At 38.4% G+C, this 19,572-nt stretch overlaps 1 protein-coding gene and 1 pseudogene across 1 annotated transcript; both read left to right on the forward strand.

The window, feature by feature from the left end:
- The first annotated feature begins 111 nt into the window (after nucleotides 1–111).
- Nucleotides 112–10,571, forward strand: LOC107552322 (poly [ADP-ribose] polymerase 10-like). Its single transcript, XM_016234183.1, has 9 exons — nucleotides 112–348; nucleotides 2,117–2,347; nucleotides 2,421–3,412; nucleotides 4,867–5,079; nucleotides 5,168–5,297; nucleotides 6,333–7,283; nucleotides 8,405–8,538; nucleotides 8,755–8,929; nucleotides 10,035–10,571. The coding sequence occupies exons 1-9, from the start codon at nucleotides 264–266 to the stop codon at nucleotides 10,331–10,333; spliced, it is 3,210 nt and encodes a 1,069-aa protein (XP_016089669.1). The 5' UTR covers nucleotides 112–263; the 3' UTR covers nucleotides 10,334–10,571.
- A 2,741-nt stretch (nucleotides 10,572–13,312) lies between these two features.
- The window catches only part of LOC107552300 (cleavage and polyadenylation specificity factor subunit 1-like), a 22,364-nt pseudogene continuing 16,104 nt past the window's right edge, over nucleotides 13,313–19,572 (forward strand).

Here is a 19,572-nt window from a genome sequence, read left to right on the forward strand (position 1 = left end):
AAATACATTAAATAGATTAAAAATACATTATATTTAAAAAAGAAATGAATAAAATGACAATATTACAAGCATACGTGAGCAAAACTTTTGTTTCTCTCACACTAGCTGCTGCCAGAGTTGTCTCCAAGTCCCATGTCCTCCAGAATAACACACTGACAGTGCGGAGGAAACCACCAAAGGACCCTGGAAAGCTGTTGCTGAAAGGGCTCAATCCACACACTTCACTGGACCATGTGGAGCTTTATGTGGAAAATGTTACTGGGATGTGTTGTGAAACAGACTTCATCCTATATCTGTCTCCGAACAAGGATCTGGTTCTAGTGCACCTAAACAAACCTTTAGACAAAGGTTTGTAGCTCATCAGTCTATCAGCAGTACATACAGAAAATACTATCGGCATACTTTGTCTTTGCATCACATAACGTAATAGCATACCAAGTGGTGTTTATTTGAATTAAATATTATAGCACAAGCTAGTTTTCAAGCAAAACATGTCACTAAAAGTGTCTTGGGTTTCACAAGATAATGTTAGTGGAAGATCTTCATGTTAATGTGTTCCTCTACACCTGTGGTTTCTCTGATAGGACACCTGTGTGAGCTGTGTGACTTTATACATCCACTAAACTTCACTAAAACAACAGCTACAGTAAAAACGACGAAGACAATTCTGAGAAAAGCTTAAGCAGCATTCGAACACAGACTTTATAAAAAGAAACAGTAAAGACGTTCATAATGTTACGAAAGATTTCTATTTCAAATAAATACTGTTATTTTCAACTTTCTATTGATTAAAGAATTCTGAAAATAATAAATATTATAAATAATATAATAAATAAATATTTTTTTTGAGCAGCAAATCAGCATATTAGGATGATTTCTGAAGATCATGTGACACTGAAGACTGGAGTAATGATGCTGAAAATTCAGCTTTGCATCACAGGAATAAATAAAATTTTAAAATGCATACATTACAGGAAGTTAGTTCTGATTTGAGCACAGACTTTTGGTTTGATATTTAGTATCAAATAATTATATTTTTAAGTACATTTTTAGGTGTGCCACTCTATCAGAGATTTTAGTTCTTATTAGTCATTGTAAAGGGGTCATCGGATGCCCATTTTCCACAAGTTGGTATGATTCTTTAGGGTCTTCATGAAATGTCTGCAAAATACTTTGGTTAAAATTCCTTAGTGGTAGTGTAAAACAATCTGTTTTTTACTTTGTCAGCTCTGTTCACAGCGACCCGTTTCAGTGCATGTCTCTTTAAATGATAATGAGCTACTGCTCACCCCGCCCCCTCTTCCATTTTTGTGTATTCGGTGGCGCGTTACCATCAAAAACAAAACTAATCCACTACGTCCTCAGTGGCTCTCATGTCAGGAGAAAGTGAAGACTGAGGACGGAAATATGCTAAAACAGGACAGTCCGTCAGTGGTCGTGGGCGGGGCCTGAGCAATATAACGTCATGCTGCTCAGAAAATCAAAACTGCTTCCTAATTTTCCTAAAAAGAGACGGTTTAGGTTTTTTGGGGATAAAATAAAGCAATAAGCCCCAAGAAGCCGTGGTTTCTTGGCCACTTCTCGTCGTGCCTAACAACGCCCCTTAGCTGTTATAAATTCACTGTAAACTACGGCTTCACAGCGCTTATTGCTTTTATAAAACGGTTATTCCATATACGTAGTAAGGTTTCACAGAATAAAACAGAGCAAATAAAGTGTAATGATATTAATAAAAACATTATTCTTCCACCAAACAATGTAGTTCCTCAGAAACAGTTGTGGTTGCAACAAAGTGGTTGCCGAGAACCCACAGAAGTAAACAAAGGTGTGTGTTTGTAGAGTAATTTACAACAGCTTCGAATGCGGCTCAACCAATCAGAATCAAGGACCGGAACTCTCCACTTTATAATCAAAAAGTAGTGAATGGATTTTTATCATTGTAGGGTGGTTACACACTGCTAAGACACATTTATAGGCAAACACCATGTAAAAGTCAATTTTGCATCCGATGTCCCCTTTAACGCTTGCAACAAAATAAATTCACGCATGAATGCATGATAATAATCTGTGGTACGCTTGTCTTAAATGTTCTGTCGTTGTCTATGTGATTCCATAGATTTTCAGATGCTTAAAGACGAAGTTTCCAAGAAGCCTCTAAACGGAGCAAAGGTCACTCTGGAGCAGGTCGAATCCACAGACTCCATTTTGGTGGCCAATCTGTCTCCTGCGCTCACAGAGGACGTGCTGGAGCTCTACTTCGGGAGTAGTCGTGCTGGAGGCGCTGATGTCCTAGCAGTTAGCATGCTAGCTGATGGACGTGCTAAGGTTTCTTTTAAGGATGTGAAATGTAAGTCAAGATGTCTTTCTCGAAGTCTCTGTTTTAGAGTTCTGGAATCTCAATTGAGTGATCTCTTTCACAGCTGTGGGCGACGTTCTCCAGAAATCCCATCGTTTGGAAGGTACAGATTTAGTAGTGGAGCCGTACTTTGATTTCCTGCATGCTCTTGAGGATCAGTCATCTGTGAGCACTCAAGATGAACAGGGAACATTGACGGATGGGAACCAACCACAGACGGTCTCACCCCAAAGTCCGACTGCTTCTGTCCCAGTGGTGAGCGCCAGCTTAGGACACAAAGCTGCTCTCACGGACAATGCCACGAATTTAGCGACTACTGCATCTGTTCCTGAGCCATCTGTCCAGAAGGAACGCGTTAGCTTCGTATCTGTGCTTGATGCCACTAAACGTCACCTGCTCAGTTTGAGTAGTTTGCTCGAGAACCTCAAAAAGGATCACCCCAAATTTGACGTCAGTCTAGCAAAAGATGGCGTCCAAATCAAAGGGCCTGACCAAACTGAGGTTGAAAGACTTAAAAACGAAGTCCTGAAGTTCCTGACTGGTGTTGTGGAGGACCGTCTGACGTACGACAAGCTCAAAGCTGAGTTTCTCGGACGGGAGGATGTTAAGAAGAGGCTGAATTTGTCTTTGAAAAGCGTACCTTCCACCTACAGCGTGTCTGGCTGTACGGTCTCTGTAATGTCTCCGTCCCGTAGCGCAGTCAGACAGGCCCGAGACCTGATAGAGTCCCAGATCTCAGAGTTCACTGTGCCCATAGCCAAAGAGTGCGAGAGCATGCTCTCTTCAACAGAGTGGTCTGACATCCTGGCATCTCTGGACTTCTGCAGTGCCAAACTGTCCGACGCCGGTGGAGCGATTACTGCCCTCACCCTGACAGGGATGGAGAAGGACAATGAAGAGAAGATGGTTGTGTTTCTCAGCACACCACTCCAGAGGGAGACCGTCCTGTCTATGGAACCAGGAATGCTCAAGTTCCTGCAACTCCATCATCAAGGTCTGCTGGCGGACATGGGAGAGGTCATCCTATTCCCACTGGAGACTGGAGACGGATTGAGTGTTAGTTACTGAGTTTGCTTCCATTCAACTGATTTAAATGACATTTACTCTACTGATCAAAAGTTTGGGGTCAGTAAGATTTGCTTTTGTTCAGCAAGGATGCATTAAATTGAGGTGGACAGTAGTGAAGTACTTTTACTTTACTCAAGTGAATTTAAAAAGTATCTGTACTTTATCAGTGTTTTTCTTTGGAAAACTTTTACTTCACTACATTCCAAAGCATAATGTTGTACTTTTTATTGCACTACTACGCTTCATAAATAAAAGTTGTTGTTGTTTTTGTTTTTTTACCTTTAATACTTAAGAACATTAAAAATGTAGTACTTTCTTGTACTCAGGTACATCTTTGAATTACTTTCACTTGAGTAAAAGTAAGAAAGTAGAAGATTTCTAATGTAATTAAGTATTAAATGATATTTAACATGAAACATAGTGCAGTAAAAATTACAATATTATGCTTTGGAATGTTTTTCTAAAGAAAAACACTCTGACACTTTTAAAGCAGAGTAAAAATACTTCACTACTGTCCGCCTCTGATTAAAAGTAATGGTAAAGATATTTAATGTTACAAAAGATTTCTGTTTCAAATAAGCGCTGTTCTTTTGAACACTGATGATAACCAGAAATGGTTCTTCAGCAGTAAATCAGCATATTAGAATGATTTCTGAAGGATCATGTGACACTGAAGACTGGAGTAAAATTCAGCTTTGATCACAGGAGTAAATTAATTTTTTTAATATAGTCAGATAGAAAGCAGTTATTTTAAATTGTAATAATATTTCAAAATATTACTGTTTTTGTTGTATTTTGATCAAATAAATGCAGCCTTGATGAGCAGAAGTTCATCAAAAACAAAAAATCTTACTGACCTCAAACATTTGAACATGAGTGTATGTTGTAGAATTTATTGAAGTTGTTCACAAAATAATTTCTAAAAGTAAAAACGGTTAAATCATGTTTAAAAGTATTTTTATGTTAATATAAATATATTATTTTTAATACATAAAATTGATAATGAGAAATATAGATATGTAGGATTGAGTTTTACTGAATTGTTGTTAGTAAATAATAAAAAAAGTAGTAAACTCACAAACAAAATGAAGAAATATAAAATGATCTCATTTAATTCAATTAATTTGTGTAGTAAAAATAGACTAACCTGCAAGATTGTGTTGAAAATCTAAGGTACTCTTGCATGAGCGAATCACAGACGTGTAGATATTCAGAAAAACAGCACGATTCACTGTAAATTTCATTTGTTAACTTTACTTTAAAAATCTTGCAAACTTCGCCTATTGCCTCTGAAATGGAATTGTTTTTCTCATAATTCTTATCTCTATTTCTGTTATATAATGTATTGTAAATATTCTCAGTCTTGAACTGAAGTGAGAACTAAGAACTGTGTGGTAATCGTCTTCTATATTTGCTTTGCTATCTCTTAAATTCACTTGCAGATTCAGGGAGAGTGGAGTGTATGCCAATCAGCGGCAGAGTTATTAAGTGCTATTATCGGATCAATCTTTACAAAGACCATTGTGGTGACCCAGCCTGGCATTTCCCGCTTCCTGATGGAGGAGGAGGGTGTGAGCATACTTGGAGAGATGACAGCAAAGTTCGAAGTCTATATCGACATGACCAGAGTGCACTGGGAGCCGCTAGAAGATGAAGTAACGTATCCCAGCCTGGTTGTTTATCCCGACATATCTCATATACCCAGTAATACTTTAGGGTTGATTGTATTTGTGCTTTCCACAGGACATACTGGAGCTGGCATGGAAAATGACAACCTGTCAAAACTTCCAGAGAAGTTCCTCTGCAAATTCCATTCAGGAATTCACTGCTGGAGTCCCGAATGGACGTAACCCAACCGATGCACGTACTTCAGGTCATTATAGATAATTTCCCTGACTGATTCTTTACCGGTCGTTGAATTATAAGTGGGCTGAGACCCTTTAGTTCCACTTATTTTCTGCATGAAATAAAATACAATGATTTAGGGCCCTATGATTTGTGCAATGCGGAAAATGCGGACGGAATCGCAGAATCCAGCTATAACAATGGAATTTACTGTATAACGCGGAATTTGATTAATTGGATGAATTAATCAAAAGTAGGTCAGTACACTTAAATCAAATCATGTGGACTAGAATTTGTAAATATTAAGCCGCAAAAGACTATTTAAATATGAGTCCTGCATGTTCTGCGTGTCTCTGTGTGAATGAGTGGCGTAGCTGCAGACACGCAGTTTCGTTTACTACACACATACTGAAGTGTGCGACGCTCGCGGTGATTTTAGCGTCTGCCTCCTGAATATACGAGTACATAAATACATGAGCAATATCCCCAGAACTGCTCTGAGAGTCCCTTCATGAGCTTTTTACCTTTTCATTTGAGTAAAAATATTGTCATGTCATATACACACTGAAACTTAAAGGTCCCCATGGCAACCCGTCAAAATAAAAGTTTGGATTAACTTGAAGAAATTGTGTCAGAAATATATTACTATTGTCCAGTAGAATGTACGTAACACTATACAATTACTAGTGCTACTAATAAAATTAAACTTAATTATTTTAATGAATAATCACACAATATTTCTTCTGTGTTTTAATCTTAATAGTAAACCCCCTTTGATTGCCAAAAATAAGGAGTTTGTTTAACTTTCATTTGATTAGAAGGTAAATTAACATGTTATGCCTTCTTTTGATAACCAGATAAATTGGAATACAACATAGAATTTCTGAAAAAACAAAACCTTTTATAGGGCTATTGTAAAAATAAATTGTAATGCATTAAGTTCAGAAAAATTCAAATGGAAAACATGGAATTTGGAACATAATAAAACAGGGCCCTAAATACAATGCTATTCTGTTGTTTTTTGTTGAACCCCAATGGTTATTGAATGTTTTCTGTCGCTCAGCTCGTATTGAAGAAGCTAAGAAGATCTTGGCAGTCATTGGCAGTGATTTGAACCCCCAACCTTCTAGTTTAGGAGCCACAGACATTGAATCTGTAGATCTGTATTCAGACCAGAGCCGAGATACCTCAGCAGCGGCAGAAGAAGAGGACGACCAACCCCAATCACTGCAGGCCCATGACCTCCAGAGCTCCTCTGCACCCATGAACGCCTGCAGCCTCGACGAAGACGCAAGCTTCTTGCTGGCCATTCAGATGTCAATGGAGCTCAACCAAAGATCGGACGCAGAGGACATCCAGAAAGCTCTAGAACTGTCCAGGAGCGACTCCATGCCAAACCAGGAGAACACGCAGCTGGAGAGAGCATTTGAAATGTCCTTGCAAGACGCCATCAAGTCAGCTAACAAAGCCGAGATCTGTGTGTTTGCTAACTACAACCATGATCTTGTCAGGGTGGACATCGCATTGGGCAAGAAGGTTGGACTGAGACAGTGTACGGAGAAGGTCGAGAACAAGAACCTGCGGAAACTCTCCTCCCATCAGAAGAGATGCATAGAGCTCATTAAGAGGAAGCATGCCGTCGAGATCAGCATCCAGGGCACCACCGCCGTCCTCTCCGGCTTTAAAGAGTACGTCTCTGAGGCCATGATGGACCTGAAGAACGTCCTGAGAAGGACAGAGAGCATGATGACGGATGCTGAAATCGTGAAGACCGTACAGTGGGTGTGGGTCGAGCAGGGCTCCTCCTCGAAGGCCATCCCGTACCCGCCGGATGCCACGGTGTTCATTGAGAACGCTTGGAAGATGAAGCAGAAGAAGACTGATATTCTCTTCAACAATCAGCCGTGCAGCATTGACTTCGAGAAGATGGAAGAGCACAGTTTGGCATCCGGGAAATCCGTGCCTATTAAACGGAAAATGCTGAGCACAGAGGACTTGTACACGGATGGTGCAGGTACAAATTAAGCTGAATTACATAAAACCCCCAAAATAATGAAGTCCCCAAAGGGAGACTCCACCGTTTCTGCTGTTGATGCCAGACTTCACTCTCATTATTTTTTTTGCTTAAAAACAGGCAAAATATTTCTTCATATTAATTTCCAGACATAACACGTACATCTTTTTCAGATGATATACACATGATATGCCAATTAATTATGAATTTAGGAATATGTGATGTAATTACGTCGTTGATTATGTCATGTTGATTACACGATATTCTGATTAGTTAGTCAAATTAATCACAATTAGTTGCTTAAATCCATATTTGCTGGGAAAATCTCTCAAATTAAATTAATTTAAGAATATGAAAGTATTTAATAATTTCGATTTTTTTTTTTTGAATGATTTAGTTTTGTTGGTTGTATTTAAAAAACAATCAATCAGTCAATCAATCAATCAATAAATCCTTTAGTTTTGTCAGTTGATAAAAAATTTAATTTAATTGTCAATGGTATGTCAGTTAATTAGTCAAATTATTCACAATAAACTGCATAATTTAATATGTGTTGAGAAAAAACGTCAAATTAAAATAATTGAAGAATGTTAAATTATCTAATAATTTGGGGGGGGGGGATTTGGGGGCATTTGGGATTATTGAGCCAGCCAAAGGAAATACTTCTTACTCTTGCGAATCTCCCAATTGCACCGATTCCTATTTCATCCTTGAAATTTCGCCGAGCATGTGACCACACCCATTACTGTTCAATGGACTTAAATATTTGTGTTTTTTGTAATTAATCACATTCAAATAATGTGATAAATAGCCCTTATAGAAATGGTGTTATGCTGGTGGAAATCAGAGATGAGGGAGAGTAGGATCCAAATGTAGCATCCAAAGACAAGGAGCAGGAACCAAGAAACAGGCACCGAACAGAGGTAGCCGACACAACATCCAACACTGGACAAGACCTGAAATGAGCACAGGAAACAGGGAAGCCAGAAGAGCTACAGACTGACTACAAAGACACAGCAGACAGGAAGCAACTTTAAAGTCCACATAAGAAAACAGGGAACAGGCCAGAATCATGACGAATGTTGCAAGTGTGTATTTAGTGGATGACGCTTATGTTTCAGATGAAGATTACAGTCTGCTGTCCAGCATGCCTGAAGTGTGTCCCGTGGATGTGGATTCTGATGAATTCCAGAACGTGGTCAAAGATTTCTACGACACCCTTCAGGACAGCCACAACAAAATCAGAATCATTAAGGTTCGATTTAACACAGTCGCACAACTCGGTGTCTGTCAGTGCATGTGCAGTTCAGAGGGGGTTTTTGTAGTGTGCAAGACATTAATAGTTTTCAGAGTAAAAACCTGTGAATTTACTATTAGGTTTGGATTCAAAAAGTTTACAGGAATGATTATCTGCTTTGGAAGTGTTTTTGGTTGTCTGTTATAGTCACACTGACTCTGATGGTGTTTTCAGGTTGATAAGCTGATGAATAAACTCCTGCATGACCAGTACAGGCTGAAGAAGGTCAGTATTGAGCGCAGCTCCTCAGAGGCGCAGGTGGAGCGCACCCTCTACCACGGCACCAGTGAGACCAGCGTCAAGGAGATCTGCATTCAGGGCTTCAACAGGAGCTTCTGTGGGAAAAACGGTACTGTGCTGTCAATCAGTCATAAGCTGCTGTTTGATATGGCAAGCTTCACAGTTCACAGTTAGCATGGCTTATAGAGCTATTATAGTTAACTAATACTAAAACTAGTACCATTAAAAATACAGGTTACACTTTATTTGAAGGTGTCCTTGTTACAGTGTAATTATACAGTACATTTAAGTACTGAGTAATATTAATTAACTACAAGTACTTACTATATGGTTAGGGTTTGGTTTAGGGTTACTTGCATGTAATTATGCATAATTTATTGTCATTTTAATAGTAAGTACATGTAACAAGGACACCTTCAAATAAAGCGTTACCAAAAACATTGTATTTATTTCAAATCAAATAAACATTGACTGAAAGAATAACATTATTTTAACAATCATTTTTTCAGCTAGTTGCCAAGGCAACATTTCTCTTTTTTTGTGTAGTTTAACTTGAAGTAATAAAACAACTAAAACTAAATTAAACTATTAAATAAAAACTAATAAAACTGTATAGACATTTAAAAACAGGAACTAATAAAAATGACAAAAACTCTCAAAACACAATTTAGTAAAACTTAAAAATTGAAGTAAAAACGAAAAATAGAAATCTACGTCAAAATATTAAAAACTATAATAGTACGGTCAGTGATACTAAAATAACACTGGCTCATACATTAGTTTTGGGATTTGAAAAAGCAACATCCCAGGAACACCCTATCAATTACCCTAATCCCAAATTCATCTAAATGTGACAAAAATAGTGATGGGACTCTCATATGAATCAGGGCTATTATCCTTAAATCTAAATCTAGAAGCAAAAAAAATAAAAAGTTACTTGAATTAACTGAAAACACTTTGTTATTTCAGCTATGTTTCTTATTTTCATTTACTTTAAATGGAAGTAAATATGTACAAAATAACTAGCATTAATACTTATAACTAAAATAAAACACATATAACAAAAAACTAATACAAATGACAATAAATTTAAAATAAAACATTCAAATCTAATTCGGATTATTAATAAAAACTATAATAGTACATAAATGACACTGCAGTAACACTGATATGAATTTAAGAATGACAAATGCGTCTGGTCTTTTCTCTGACAGCCACTGTGTACGGTCAGGGCGTGTATTTTGCGGTGAACGGCTCACTGTCCGTGTCTGACACCTACTCCCCACCCAATGCAGACGGGCACAAGTTTATTTTTGTGGCCAGAGTGCTGACCGGAGACTTCACCGTGGGCAAGTACGACTATAAAACCGCCCCGCTGAAGGAGAGCTCCGGCGTTCCTGTCAGATACCACAGCGTGACGGATCAGATCAACTCCCCGACGCTGTTCGTCATCTTCAACGACACACAGGCTTACCCACAGTACCTCATCACATGCAAGAAGATCTACGGCTAATCACATGCCTTCTCATTTATAATGCCACTGCAGCAATCATGTCTAATCATTAAACCGCTCTGGGCTGCGTTTCTCGATAACGATTGATCTTAGGACTTAAGAGCGTTTTCTACGAGTCATTTTATGATCTTTCGTTTATTGTTTCACGTGCGTTTCCCAAAAATGCACTTAATGCAATCACACGTAGCCATGCTTAAGTGCTACTTAGGAGTCGCTATCCGTTTGTCAAGTGCTGAAATGTCACCTTATAGAATGGCTCGTAATTGTAGTAAACGCTCGTTTATTGAAATGTTAACCTAATGTACGTTCCAGACAACTCGGATATAATAACAATTATGTTATGTTATATTATATTATATTACATGTATACATATAATATTATACTTTACATAAAAATATAGGCTACAATATACTTTATACAAAAATATATATAATATCTATTAAGAGATGTTATTTCCGGGTACAATACATTGGTTTTCGTGCACGTCAGTAAGTCATTGACAGATTCCCCCCCCCCCCCGCCTTTTACGACTTTTTCTCCAAGCATATTTCCTACATTACTTCTTTTATTAATTTTTTATTTTTTTGGTTCAGTCATTCAGTTTAGATGTGTATTTAAATGTTTTCTGCCCTTTTTAATGATTTCATTTATAAATTCATTAAAATAAAATAAAGTAGCCTTATATAGTAATAAAGTGTAGAATAAAGTACAATCAAAACGTTATATTATAACCACATTGCACTTGAATAAAGTTAAAGGTGTTATCTGCCGATTGTCCTGCAGGTGACCGCATAACTCTGTCTTCTTACGATACACTTAGGGCTTTACGATTACTCCAGAGCACTCGTAGATCTGCGATGTTTTACAAGTGCTGCTTAAGTTACGATGCTTTTAATATTAAGACCAGTCGTACGATCGTCTTTACGAACTTCTTAGGCTTACAAAGCGTTTTGGAAACGCGGCCCTGAACAGTAGTTGAGTGTTGTTTCTGTTTCAGTTTTTTTAAAATCGTATGAATAATTCGATTCTTCTGTGCTGTAAGTGACTGACAAAATATTAGCGTATTTTAGTGTTCTTTTAATGATTGATCTTTTTTAACAAATGAATTCAGTCATATTGATATTGTTTGTTTTAACATCACTCACAGATGAGTGTTTTTGGTGTCCAAAAATTAAGTAAATAAATGCTGGAATGAAGTTATTATCTGTGCAATGTTTTTATACAGTAATAGCAGTATAAATACAGTAGCAATGTTTAAGTCTATTATTTAATTGTGCACTGTAAAATAAAAAGATTTGGGGTTCCTCAGATCGTCACACTTGAAATAATTTGGCAACACCATGAATTTTCCATGAAAACACCATGAAAAATCTAGATGGATGCACATCTTTACGAACTTCTTAGGCTTACGAAGCGTTTTGGAAACGCGGCCCTGAACAGTAGTTGAGTGTTGTTTCTGTTTCAGTTTTTTTTAAATCGTATGAATAATTCGATTCTTCTGTGCTGTAAGTGACTGACAAAATATTAGCGTATTTTAGTGTTCTTTTAATGATTGATCTTTTTTAACAAATGAATTCAGTCATATTGATATTGTTTGTTTTAACATCACTCACAGATGAGTGTTTTTGGTGTCCAAAAATTAAGTAAATAAATGCTGGAATGAAGTTATTATCTGTGCAATGTTTTTATACAGTAATAGCAGTATAAATACAGTAGCAATGTTTAAGTCTATTATTTAATTGTGCACTGTAAAATAAAAAGATTTGGGGTTCCTCAGATCGTCACACTTGAAATAATTTGGCAACACCATGAATTTTTAAAAATCTAGATGGATGCACATCTGAATATGTTTATTTTATATTTATAAGCAACGCTTTACAATAAGGTTCCATTTTGTTAACTATAATGCATTAACTAACCATGAGCAATACATTGTTATAGTATAAATCATTAGTTAATAGGTTAGTTAATAAAAATACAGCTGTTCTTTATTAGTCCATGTTAGCTCAGATGCATTAAATAACATTAACACACAACTTTTTACTTTTTAAATAATGTATTAGTAAATGTTGGAATCACTAAGATTAATAAATGCTTTTTCACTGTACAGCAAAATACAGCAAAAGCAGTAATATTGTGAAATATTTTTACTATTTAAAAATAACTGTTTTGTATTTGAATATATGTTAAAATGTAATTTATTCCTGTGATGCAAAGCTGAATTTTCAGCATCATTACTCCAGTCACGTGATCCTTCAGAAATCATCCTAATATGTTCCATTCCTGCTCAAGAAATTATTATCATCAATATTTTAAACAGTTGAGTACATTTTGTTCAGGATTCTTTGATAAATAGAAAGATCAAATAAAGCATTTATCTGAAATAAAAAGCTTTTGTAACATTATACACTATTCCATTCAAAAGCTTGGAGTTAGTAGAATTTTTTCTCGGGGGTTATAGAAATGAATGCTTTTATTTATTCAAAAGTGATGCTAAAGACATTTATAATGTTACAAAAGATTTCTATTTCAGATAAATGCTGTTCTTCTGGATTTTCTATTCATTAATTCATCAAATTCTACTCGGCTGTTTTCAACATAATAATAATAAATGTTTTGAGCAGCAAATCAGAATATTAGACTGATTTCTGAAGGGTCATGTCCCTGGAGTAATGAGGCTGAAAATTCAGCTTTGAAATCACAGGAATACATTACATTTAACATCTGACTGGTAGTGTACATGTTGTAGAAGCGATCAATTCGAAGAAAAGAGTTACTGTAAGCGGCGTAGAAGCGGAATGAATGAGAAAGTGCTAATGTGCTGTGAATAAATCTATGTATGAGACCCACTAGTCACAGGCCTCATTTGGAACATTGCACAGTAATTCGCTGGTATGTTTATTTTGCGTGTCTACAGATGATGTTTGTTATGATCAAATACAGCTCGCTAGCATATTAGCAGGAGATGATTGAGATGCATGGAATGTCAACAAGCGTCTGTGGAAACGAGTAAATCAGAAGAATGGGTCAGCAGCAGATGTGTGTATGTGGCGCTTTGCGGGTTGTGGATCAGTCAGAGAGTAAGAAGAGCGGATGTGGAGTTTGTAAACAGTGTGTGTGGGTGGGGGGGGTTGGTAGGTGCTCTGCCTCATCCTCTGTGTGTGTGGGTGGGAAGGTGCTCTTCCTCTGCCTCTGTGTGTGTGGGTGGGAAGGTGCTCTTCCTCTGCCTCTGTGTGTGTGGGTGGGAAGGTGCTCTTCCTCTGCCTCTGTGTGTGTGGGTGGGAAGGTGCTCTTCCTCTGCCTCTGTGTGTGTGGGTGGGAAGGTGCTCTTCCTCTGCCTCTGTGTGTGTGGGTGGGAAGGTGCTCTTCCTCTGCCTCTGTGTGTGTGGGTGGGAAGGTGCTCTTCCTCTGCCTCTGTGTGTGTGGGTGGGAAGGTGCTCTTCCTCTGCCTCTGTGTGTGTGGGTGGGAAGGTGCTCTTCCTCTGCCTCTGTGTGTGTGGGTGGGAAGGTGCTCTTCCTCTGCCTCTGTGTGTGTGGGTGGGAAGGTGCTCTTCCTCTGCCTCTGTGTGTGTGGGTGGGAAGGTGCTCTTCCTCTGCCTCTGTGTGTGTGGGTGGGAAGGTGCTCTTCCTCTGCCTCTGTGTGTGTGGGTGGGAAGGTGCTCTTCCTCTGCCTCTGTGTGTGTGGGTGGGAAGGTGCTCTTCCTCTGCCTCTGTGTGTGTGGGTGGGAAGGTGCTCTTCCTCTGCCTCTGTGTGTGTGGGTGGGAAGGTGCTCTTCCTCTGCCTCTGTGTGTGTGGGTGGGAAGGTGCTCTTCCTCTGCCTCTGTGTGTGTGGGTGGGAAGGTGCTCTTCCTCTGCCTCTGTGTGTGTGGGTGGGAAGGTGCTCTTCCTCTGCCTCTGTGTGTGTGGGTGGGAAGGTGCTCTTCCTCTGCCTCTGTGTGTGTGGGTGGGAAGGTGCTCTTCCTCTGCCTCTGTGTGTGTGGGTGGGAAGGTGCTCTTCCTCTGCCTCTGTGTGTGTGGGTGGGAAGGTGCTCTTCCTCTGCCTCTGTGTGTGTGGGTGGGAAGGTGCTCTTCCTCTGCCTCTGTGTGTGTGGGTGGGAAGGTGCTCTTCCTCTGCCTCTGTGTGTGTGGGTGGGAAGGTGCTCTTCCTCTGCCTCTGTGTGTGTGGGTGGGAAGGTGCTCTTCCTCTGCCTCTGTGTGTGTGGGTGGGAAGGTGCTCTTCCTCTGCCTCTGTGTGTGTGGGTGGGAAGGTGCTCTTCCTCTGCCTCTGTGTGTGTGGGTGGGAAGGTGCTCTTCCTCTGCCTCTGTGTGTGTGGGTGGGAAGGTGCTCTTCCTCTGCCTCTGTGTGTGTGGGTGGGAAGGTGCTCTTCCTCTGCCTCTGTGTGTGTGGGTGGGAAGGTGCTCTTCCTCTGCCTCTGTGTGTGTGGGTGGGAAGGTGCTCTTCCTCTGCCTCTGTGTGTGTGGGTGGGAAGGTGCTCTTCCTCTGCCTCTGTGTGTGTGGGTGGGAAGGTGCTCTTCCTCTGCCTCTGTGTGTGTGGGTGGGAAGGTGCTCTTCCTCTGCCTCTGTGTGTGTGGGTGGGAAGGTGCTCTTCCTCTGCCTCTGTGTGTGTGGGTGGGAAGGTGCTCTTCCTCTGCCTCTGTGTGTGTGGGTGGGAAGGTGCTCTTCCTCTGCCTCTGTGTGTGTGGGTGGGAAGGTGCTCTTCCTCTGCCTCTGTGTGTGTGGGTGGGAAGGTGCTCTTCCTCTGCCTCTGTGTGTGTGGGTGGGAAGGTGCTCTTCCTCTGCCTCTGTGTGTGTGGGTGGGAAGGTGCTCTTCCTCTGCCTCTGTGTGTGTGGGTGGGAAGGTGCTCTTCCTCTGCCTCTGTGTGTGTGGGTGGGAAGGTGCTCTTCCTCTGCCTCTGTGTGTGTGGGTGGGAAGGTGCTCTTCCTCTGCCTCTGTGTGTGTGGGTGGGAAGGTGCTCTTCCTCATCCTCTGTGTGTGTGGTTGGGTAGGTGCTCTTCCTCTTCATCATCATGTACATGTTTTGGTTTTACGCCAGATGTAATGGGACACACACCTTCCAAAATGTTCGACTTTTGTCTCATCAGTCCACAGAATATTTGCCCAAAAGTCTTGGGGATAATCAAGATATTTTTTGGCAAATGAGAGACGAGCCTTTGTGTTCTTTTTGGTCTGCAGTGGCTTTTGCCTTGGAACTCTCCCATGGATGCCGTTTTTGCCCAGTCTCTTTCTTATTGTTGAATCATGAACACTGACCTTAATTGAGGCAAGTGAGGCCTGCAGTTCTTTAGATGTTGTTCTGGGTTCTTAATCATCATTTAAAAACTGCATTTTGTATTTACTTGCATTTATCTTTGTGTAATATTTAAATTTGTTTGATGATCTGAAACATTAAAGTGTGACAAACATGCAAAGAAATAAGGAAGGGGCCAACACTTTTTCAGACAAATTTATATATATATATATATATATATATTTAATTGACTGTATTATATACATACACACATACATATTATATCTAAAGTCTGTGTGCTTGTTTTTCTTCCAGCTCTCAGTTGTGGAGTATGATCCAGGCACGCATGACCTGTCGCTGTACTATTTCGAGGAGCCGGAGCTGAGAGTGTGTACTGTGTTTATGAGCATGTGTTGAGCTGCTGATCTGTGGAGGCAGGGGTGTGTTTTGATGGCTGTGTGCTGTGTGTTTGGATGGTTTCAGGAAGGGTTTGTTCAGAATGTGCACATCCCCATGGTGCGTGTGGACCCAGAGAACCGCTGCGCTGTCATGCTGGTGTACGGCACCTGTCTGGTGGTTCTGCCCTTCAGGAAGGACACGCTGACCGATGAACAAGAAGGCATTGTGGGAGAGGGGTGCGAACAATATTTTCTAAATATTTCCTGACATTTTAAATGATTACTCTACCACTGAAAAGTTTGGGGTTATTAAGATATTTTAATGTTTTTGTAAGATTAAAAATTTTTTTTTTTAATGTTTGAATTAGTGCTGACAAACGATTAATCGCATCCAAAATAAAAGTTTTTGTTTACATAATCTATGTGACCCTGGAGCACAAAACCAGTCTTAAGGGTAAATTTTTCGAAATTTAAATTTATACATCATCTGAAAGCTGAATAAATAAGCTTTCCATTGATTTGTTAGGATCGGGCAATATTTGGCTGAGATACAACTATTTGAAAATCTGGAATCTAAGGGTGAAAAAAATCTAAATATTGAGAAAATCGCCTTTAAAGTTGTCCAAATGAAGTTCTTAGCAATGCATATTACTAATCAAAAATTAAATTTTGATATATTTACGGTAGGAAATTTACAAAATATCTTCATGGTACATCAATCAATAATAAAAATCAATAATTTTGACCCATACAATGTATTTTTGGCTATTGCTACAAATATACCCCAGCTACTTAAGACTGCTTTTGTGCTCCAGGGTCACATATGTGTGTGTACTGTGTGTATTTATTATGTCTGTATAAATACACGCATATACATGTGTATATATTTAAGAAAAATATGTTATGTTTATATATTAAATATATTTATCTGTAATATAAATAATATAAATATATATGTAAATACATGTTAAATATTTTCAAAATATATTCATGCATGTGTGTATTTATATATACATAATAAATATACACAGTACACACACATATATTATATAAACAAAAACGTTTATTTTGGATGCGATTAATCATTTGACAGCACTAGTTTTAATGTTTGTTTGTTTAGTTTTTTTGGTCAAATTTATTTGATACAAAAATAGAGTAACAATAGTAAAATTGTTAAATATTATTGCAATTTAAAACAACTGCTTTCTATTGTAATATATTTTAAAATGTAATTTATTCCTGTGATGGAAAGTTGATTTGATCTTGTCACATGATCCTTCAGAAATCATATGCTGATTTGCTGCTCGAGAAACATTTCTGATTAATAACAACGTTGAAGAAATTTCAAAAGAATAGCATTTGTTTGAAATAGAAATGTAACATCTTAATTGTATTTACTGTCACTTTTTTTATCTATTCAATGTGTCCTTGCTAAATGGAAGTATTAATTTCCAAACTTTTTAACTGTAGCTTATCAGACTCTATTCAAATTAAACTGCTATTTATTTATCTCATTCAAAATATTTATTTTTTAGGCAGAAATCAAGTTTCCTTCCCAGTTACATCATTGATGTTCATGAACTAGACGAGAAGCTCCTAAACATCATCGATATGAAGTTTCTCCACGGTTACTACGAGCCCACACTGCTTATTCTGTTTGAGCCCAATCAGACTGTCTATCTGATGATCAGCACTTCATTACATGTATTTCCGGTCTCAGTCATATGCATTCAGTCTTTAGCAGCGGTGTTGTTTGTTATGTTCAGGCGTGTGGCAGTGCATCACGACACGTGCAGTATCGTGGCCATCTCTCTAAACATCATGCAGAAGGTTCATCCGGTCATCTGGTCTCTCAGTAACCTGCCCTTCGACTGCACTCAGGTCATGGCTGTGCCCAAACCCATCGGTAAGATATCATCCTCGCTCACCTCTGCTCTTACTGCACCTGCATGAGCTGGTTAACCTCTGGTTTTATGGTAGTGCTTCTCAACAAGGTCCTCCATTGTCTGCAAGAGTATGTGAAGGCCCCCAGCCCTTGGTTTGTTTTCAAACATTGTTCTATTCTAATGGCACTCCAGGTTTCTGTTGAGTAAACAATAATAGTAATAATAATAGGGATGTAACAATTCACTCAACTCACAATTCGATTCGATTCACCAATTTTTTTAACAAAATGAGATTTAAGACAAATTATAAATAAATGTGTCCTTTTATTATTGCTTGGACAAAATGCTGCATGTTTCTTTGTGAAATTGAAATATAACACTATACTAATATAGCACTTGTAAATTATTGCTCTTTTGTTGGTTTTGATTGCTTCTATTGTCCTCATTTGTAAGTCGCTTTGGATAAAAGCATCTGCTAAATGACAAAATTGAAATATAATGTAAATGTAAATAACAAAACTAAATGTAAATTTTAAAACAAGCCCCAAATCAAATAAGTAACACAAATAAAAGAAACCTCTTCATATAAACAAACTAAGTCTTTGTCTGTGCTCTTTCCTTTTAAAATTAGAGGCAACCACTGCATTTTAATCATGATCCAAACAAAGATGCTGCATACATGCAACATGAGCAGTTTTTAATCTAAATTAGATTGTATAATTTCTAAATTTGAAGCAAAAACAGAATGGTTTGACTTCAGTTTTGTGAAACTATACATAAATATATCTGCATGAAACAGAAACAGCAGACGAGCTGAATGATACACAGATTCACTCTCTGCCAGAAGGCGGCGCTTAAAGCGTTTTCTTGGTTTCCGCTGTAAACAAAGCAGCGCTGCACTTATGAACTTTAATATGCATTATACAGAGGCAAGATGAAAAGAAAAAATACCATCTACACTATTATAAAGACAGTAAGTTCCCCTCAGACATACATTCATATAAACTCTTACCCCTAATTGAATCTCAACCGATTTAAATCGTCTCAGTTTTTACGAGTATTTTCGATTTATTAATTATTTTATAATTTAATGAAAAATATTTTACACTATTTTAGAAATATTACAACTCCGTTTCTACCAAATAAAATATTTTAGAAGTAAGCATAATTAGTCAAATATATTTTCATTATAAAATGCCCATGGTATTTTAAGACTTTATTATTATATAATTAAAGGGGTCATATGATGCTGCTAAAAAGAACATTATTTTGTGTATTTGGTGTAATGAAATGTGTTTATGTGGTTTAAAGTAAAAAAAAAAAACACATTATTTTCCACATACTGTACATTATTGTTTCTCCTCTATTCCCCGCCTTTCTGAAACGCGTCGATTTTTACAAAGCTCATCGGTCTGAAAAGCGAGGTGTGCTGTGATTGGCCAGCTATCCAGTGTGTTGTGATTGGCCGAATACCTTAAGCGTGTGACGGAAATGTTACGCCTCTCACCATACTGTGATGCCCTGTCCGGCCGGAGCGATGATTCAAAAACATGAAAACCCATTATAAACGAGGCATTTGTTGCATCCAGTGGGGACATAATTATGGATTATAATGACTTATACTGTCTTTTTACACGTTGCTTTGCATCGCGCCACGTAAACATAAAACCTGTCTGCATTTGTGATCGGAGAAATGACAAACAACAAGTGCTACTCTACACTGC

The sequence above is a fragment of the Sinocyclocheilus grahami genome, unplaced genomic scaffold, assembly GCF_001515645.1.
Source record: "Sinocyclocheilus grahami isolate Dianchi unplaced genomic scaffold, SAMN03320097.WGS_v1.1 scaffold446.1, whole genome shotgun sequence".
NCBI classification, from domain to species: Eukaryota; Metazoa; Chordata; class Actinopteri; order Cypriniformes; family Cyprinidae; genus Sinocyclocheilus; species Sinocyclocheilus grahami.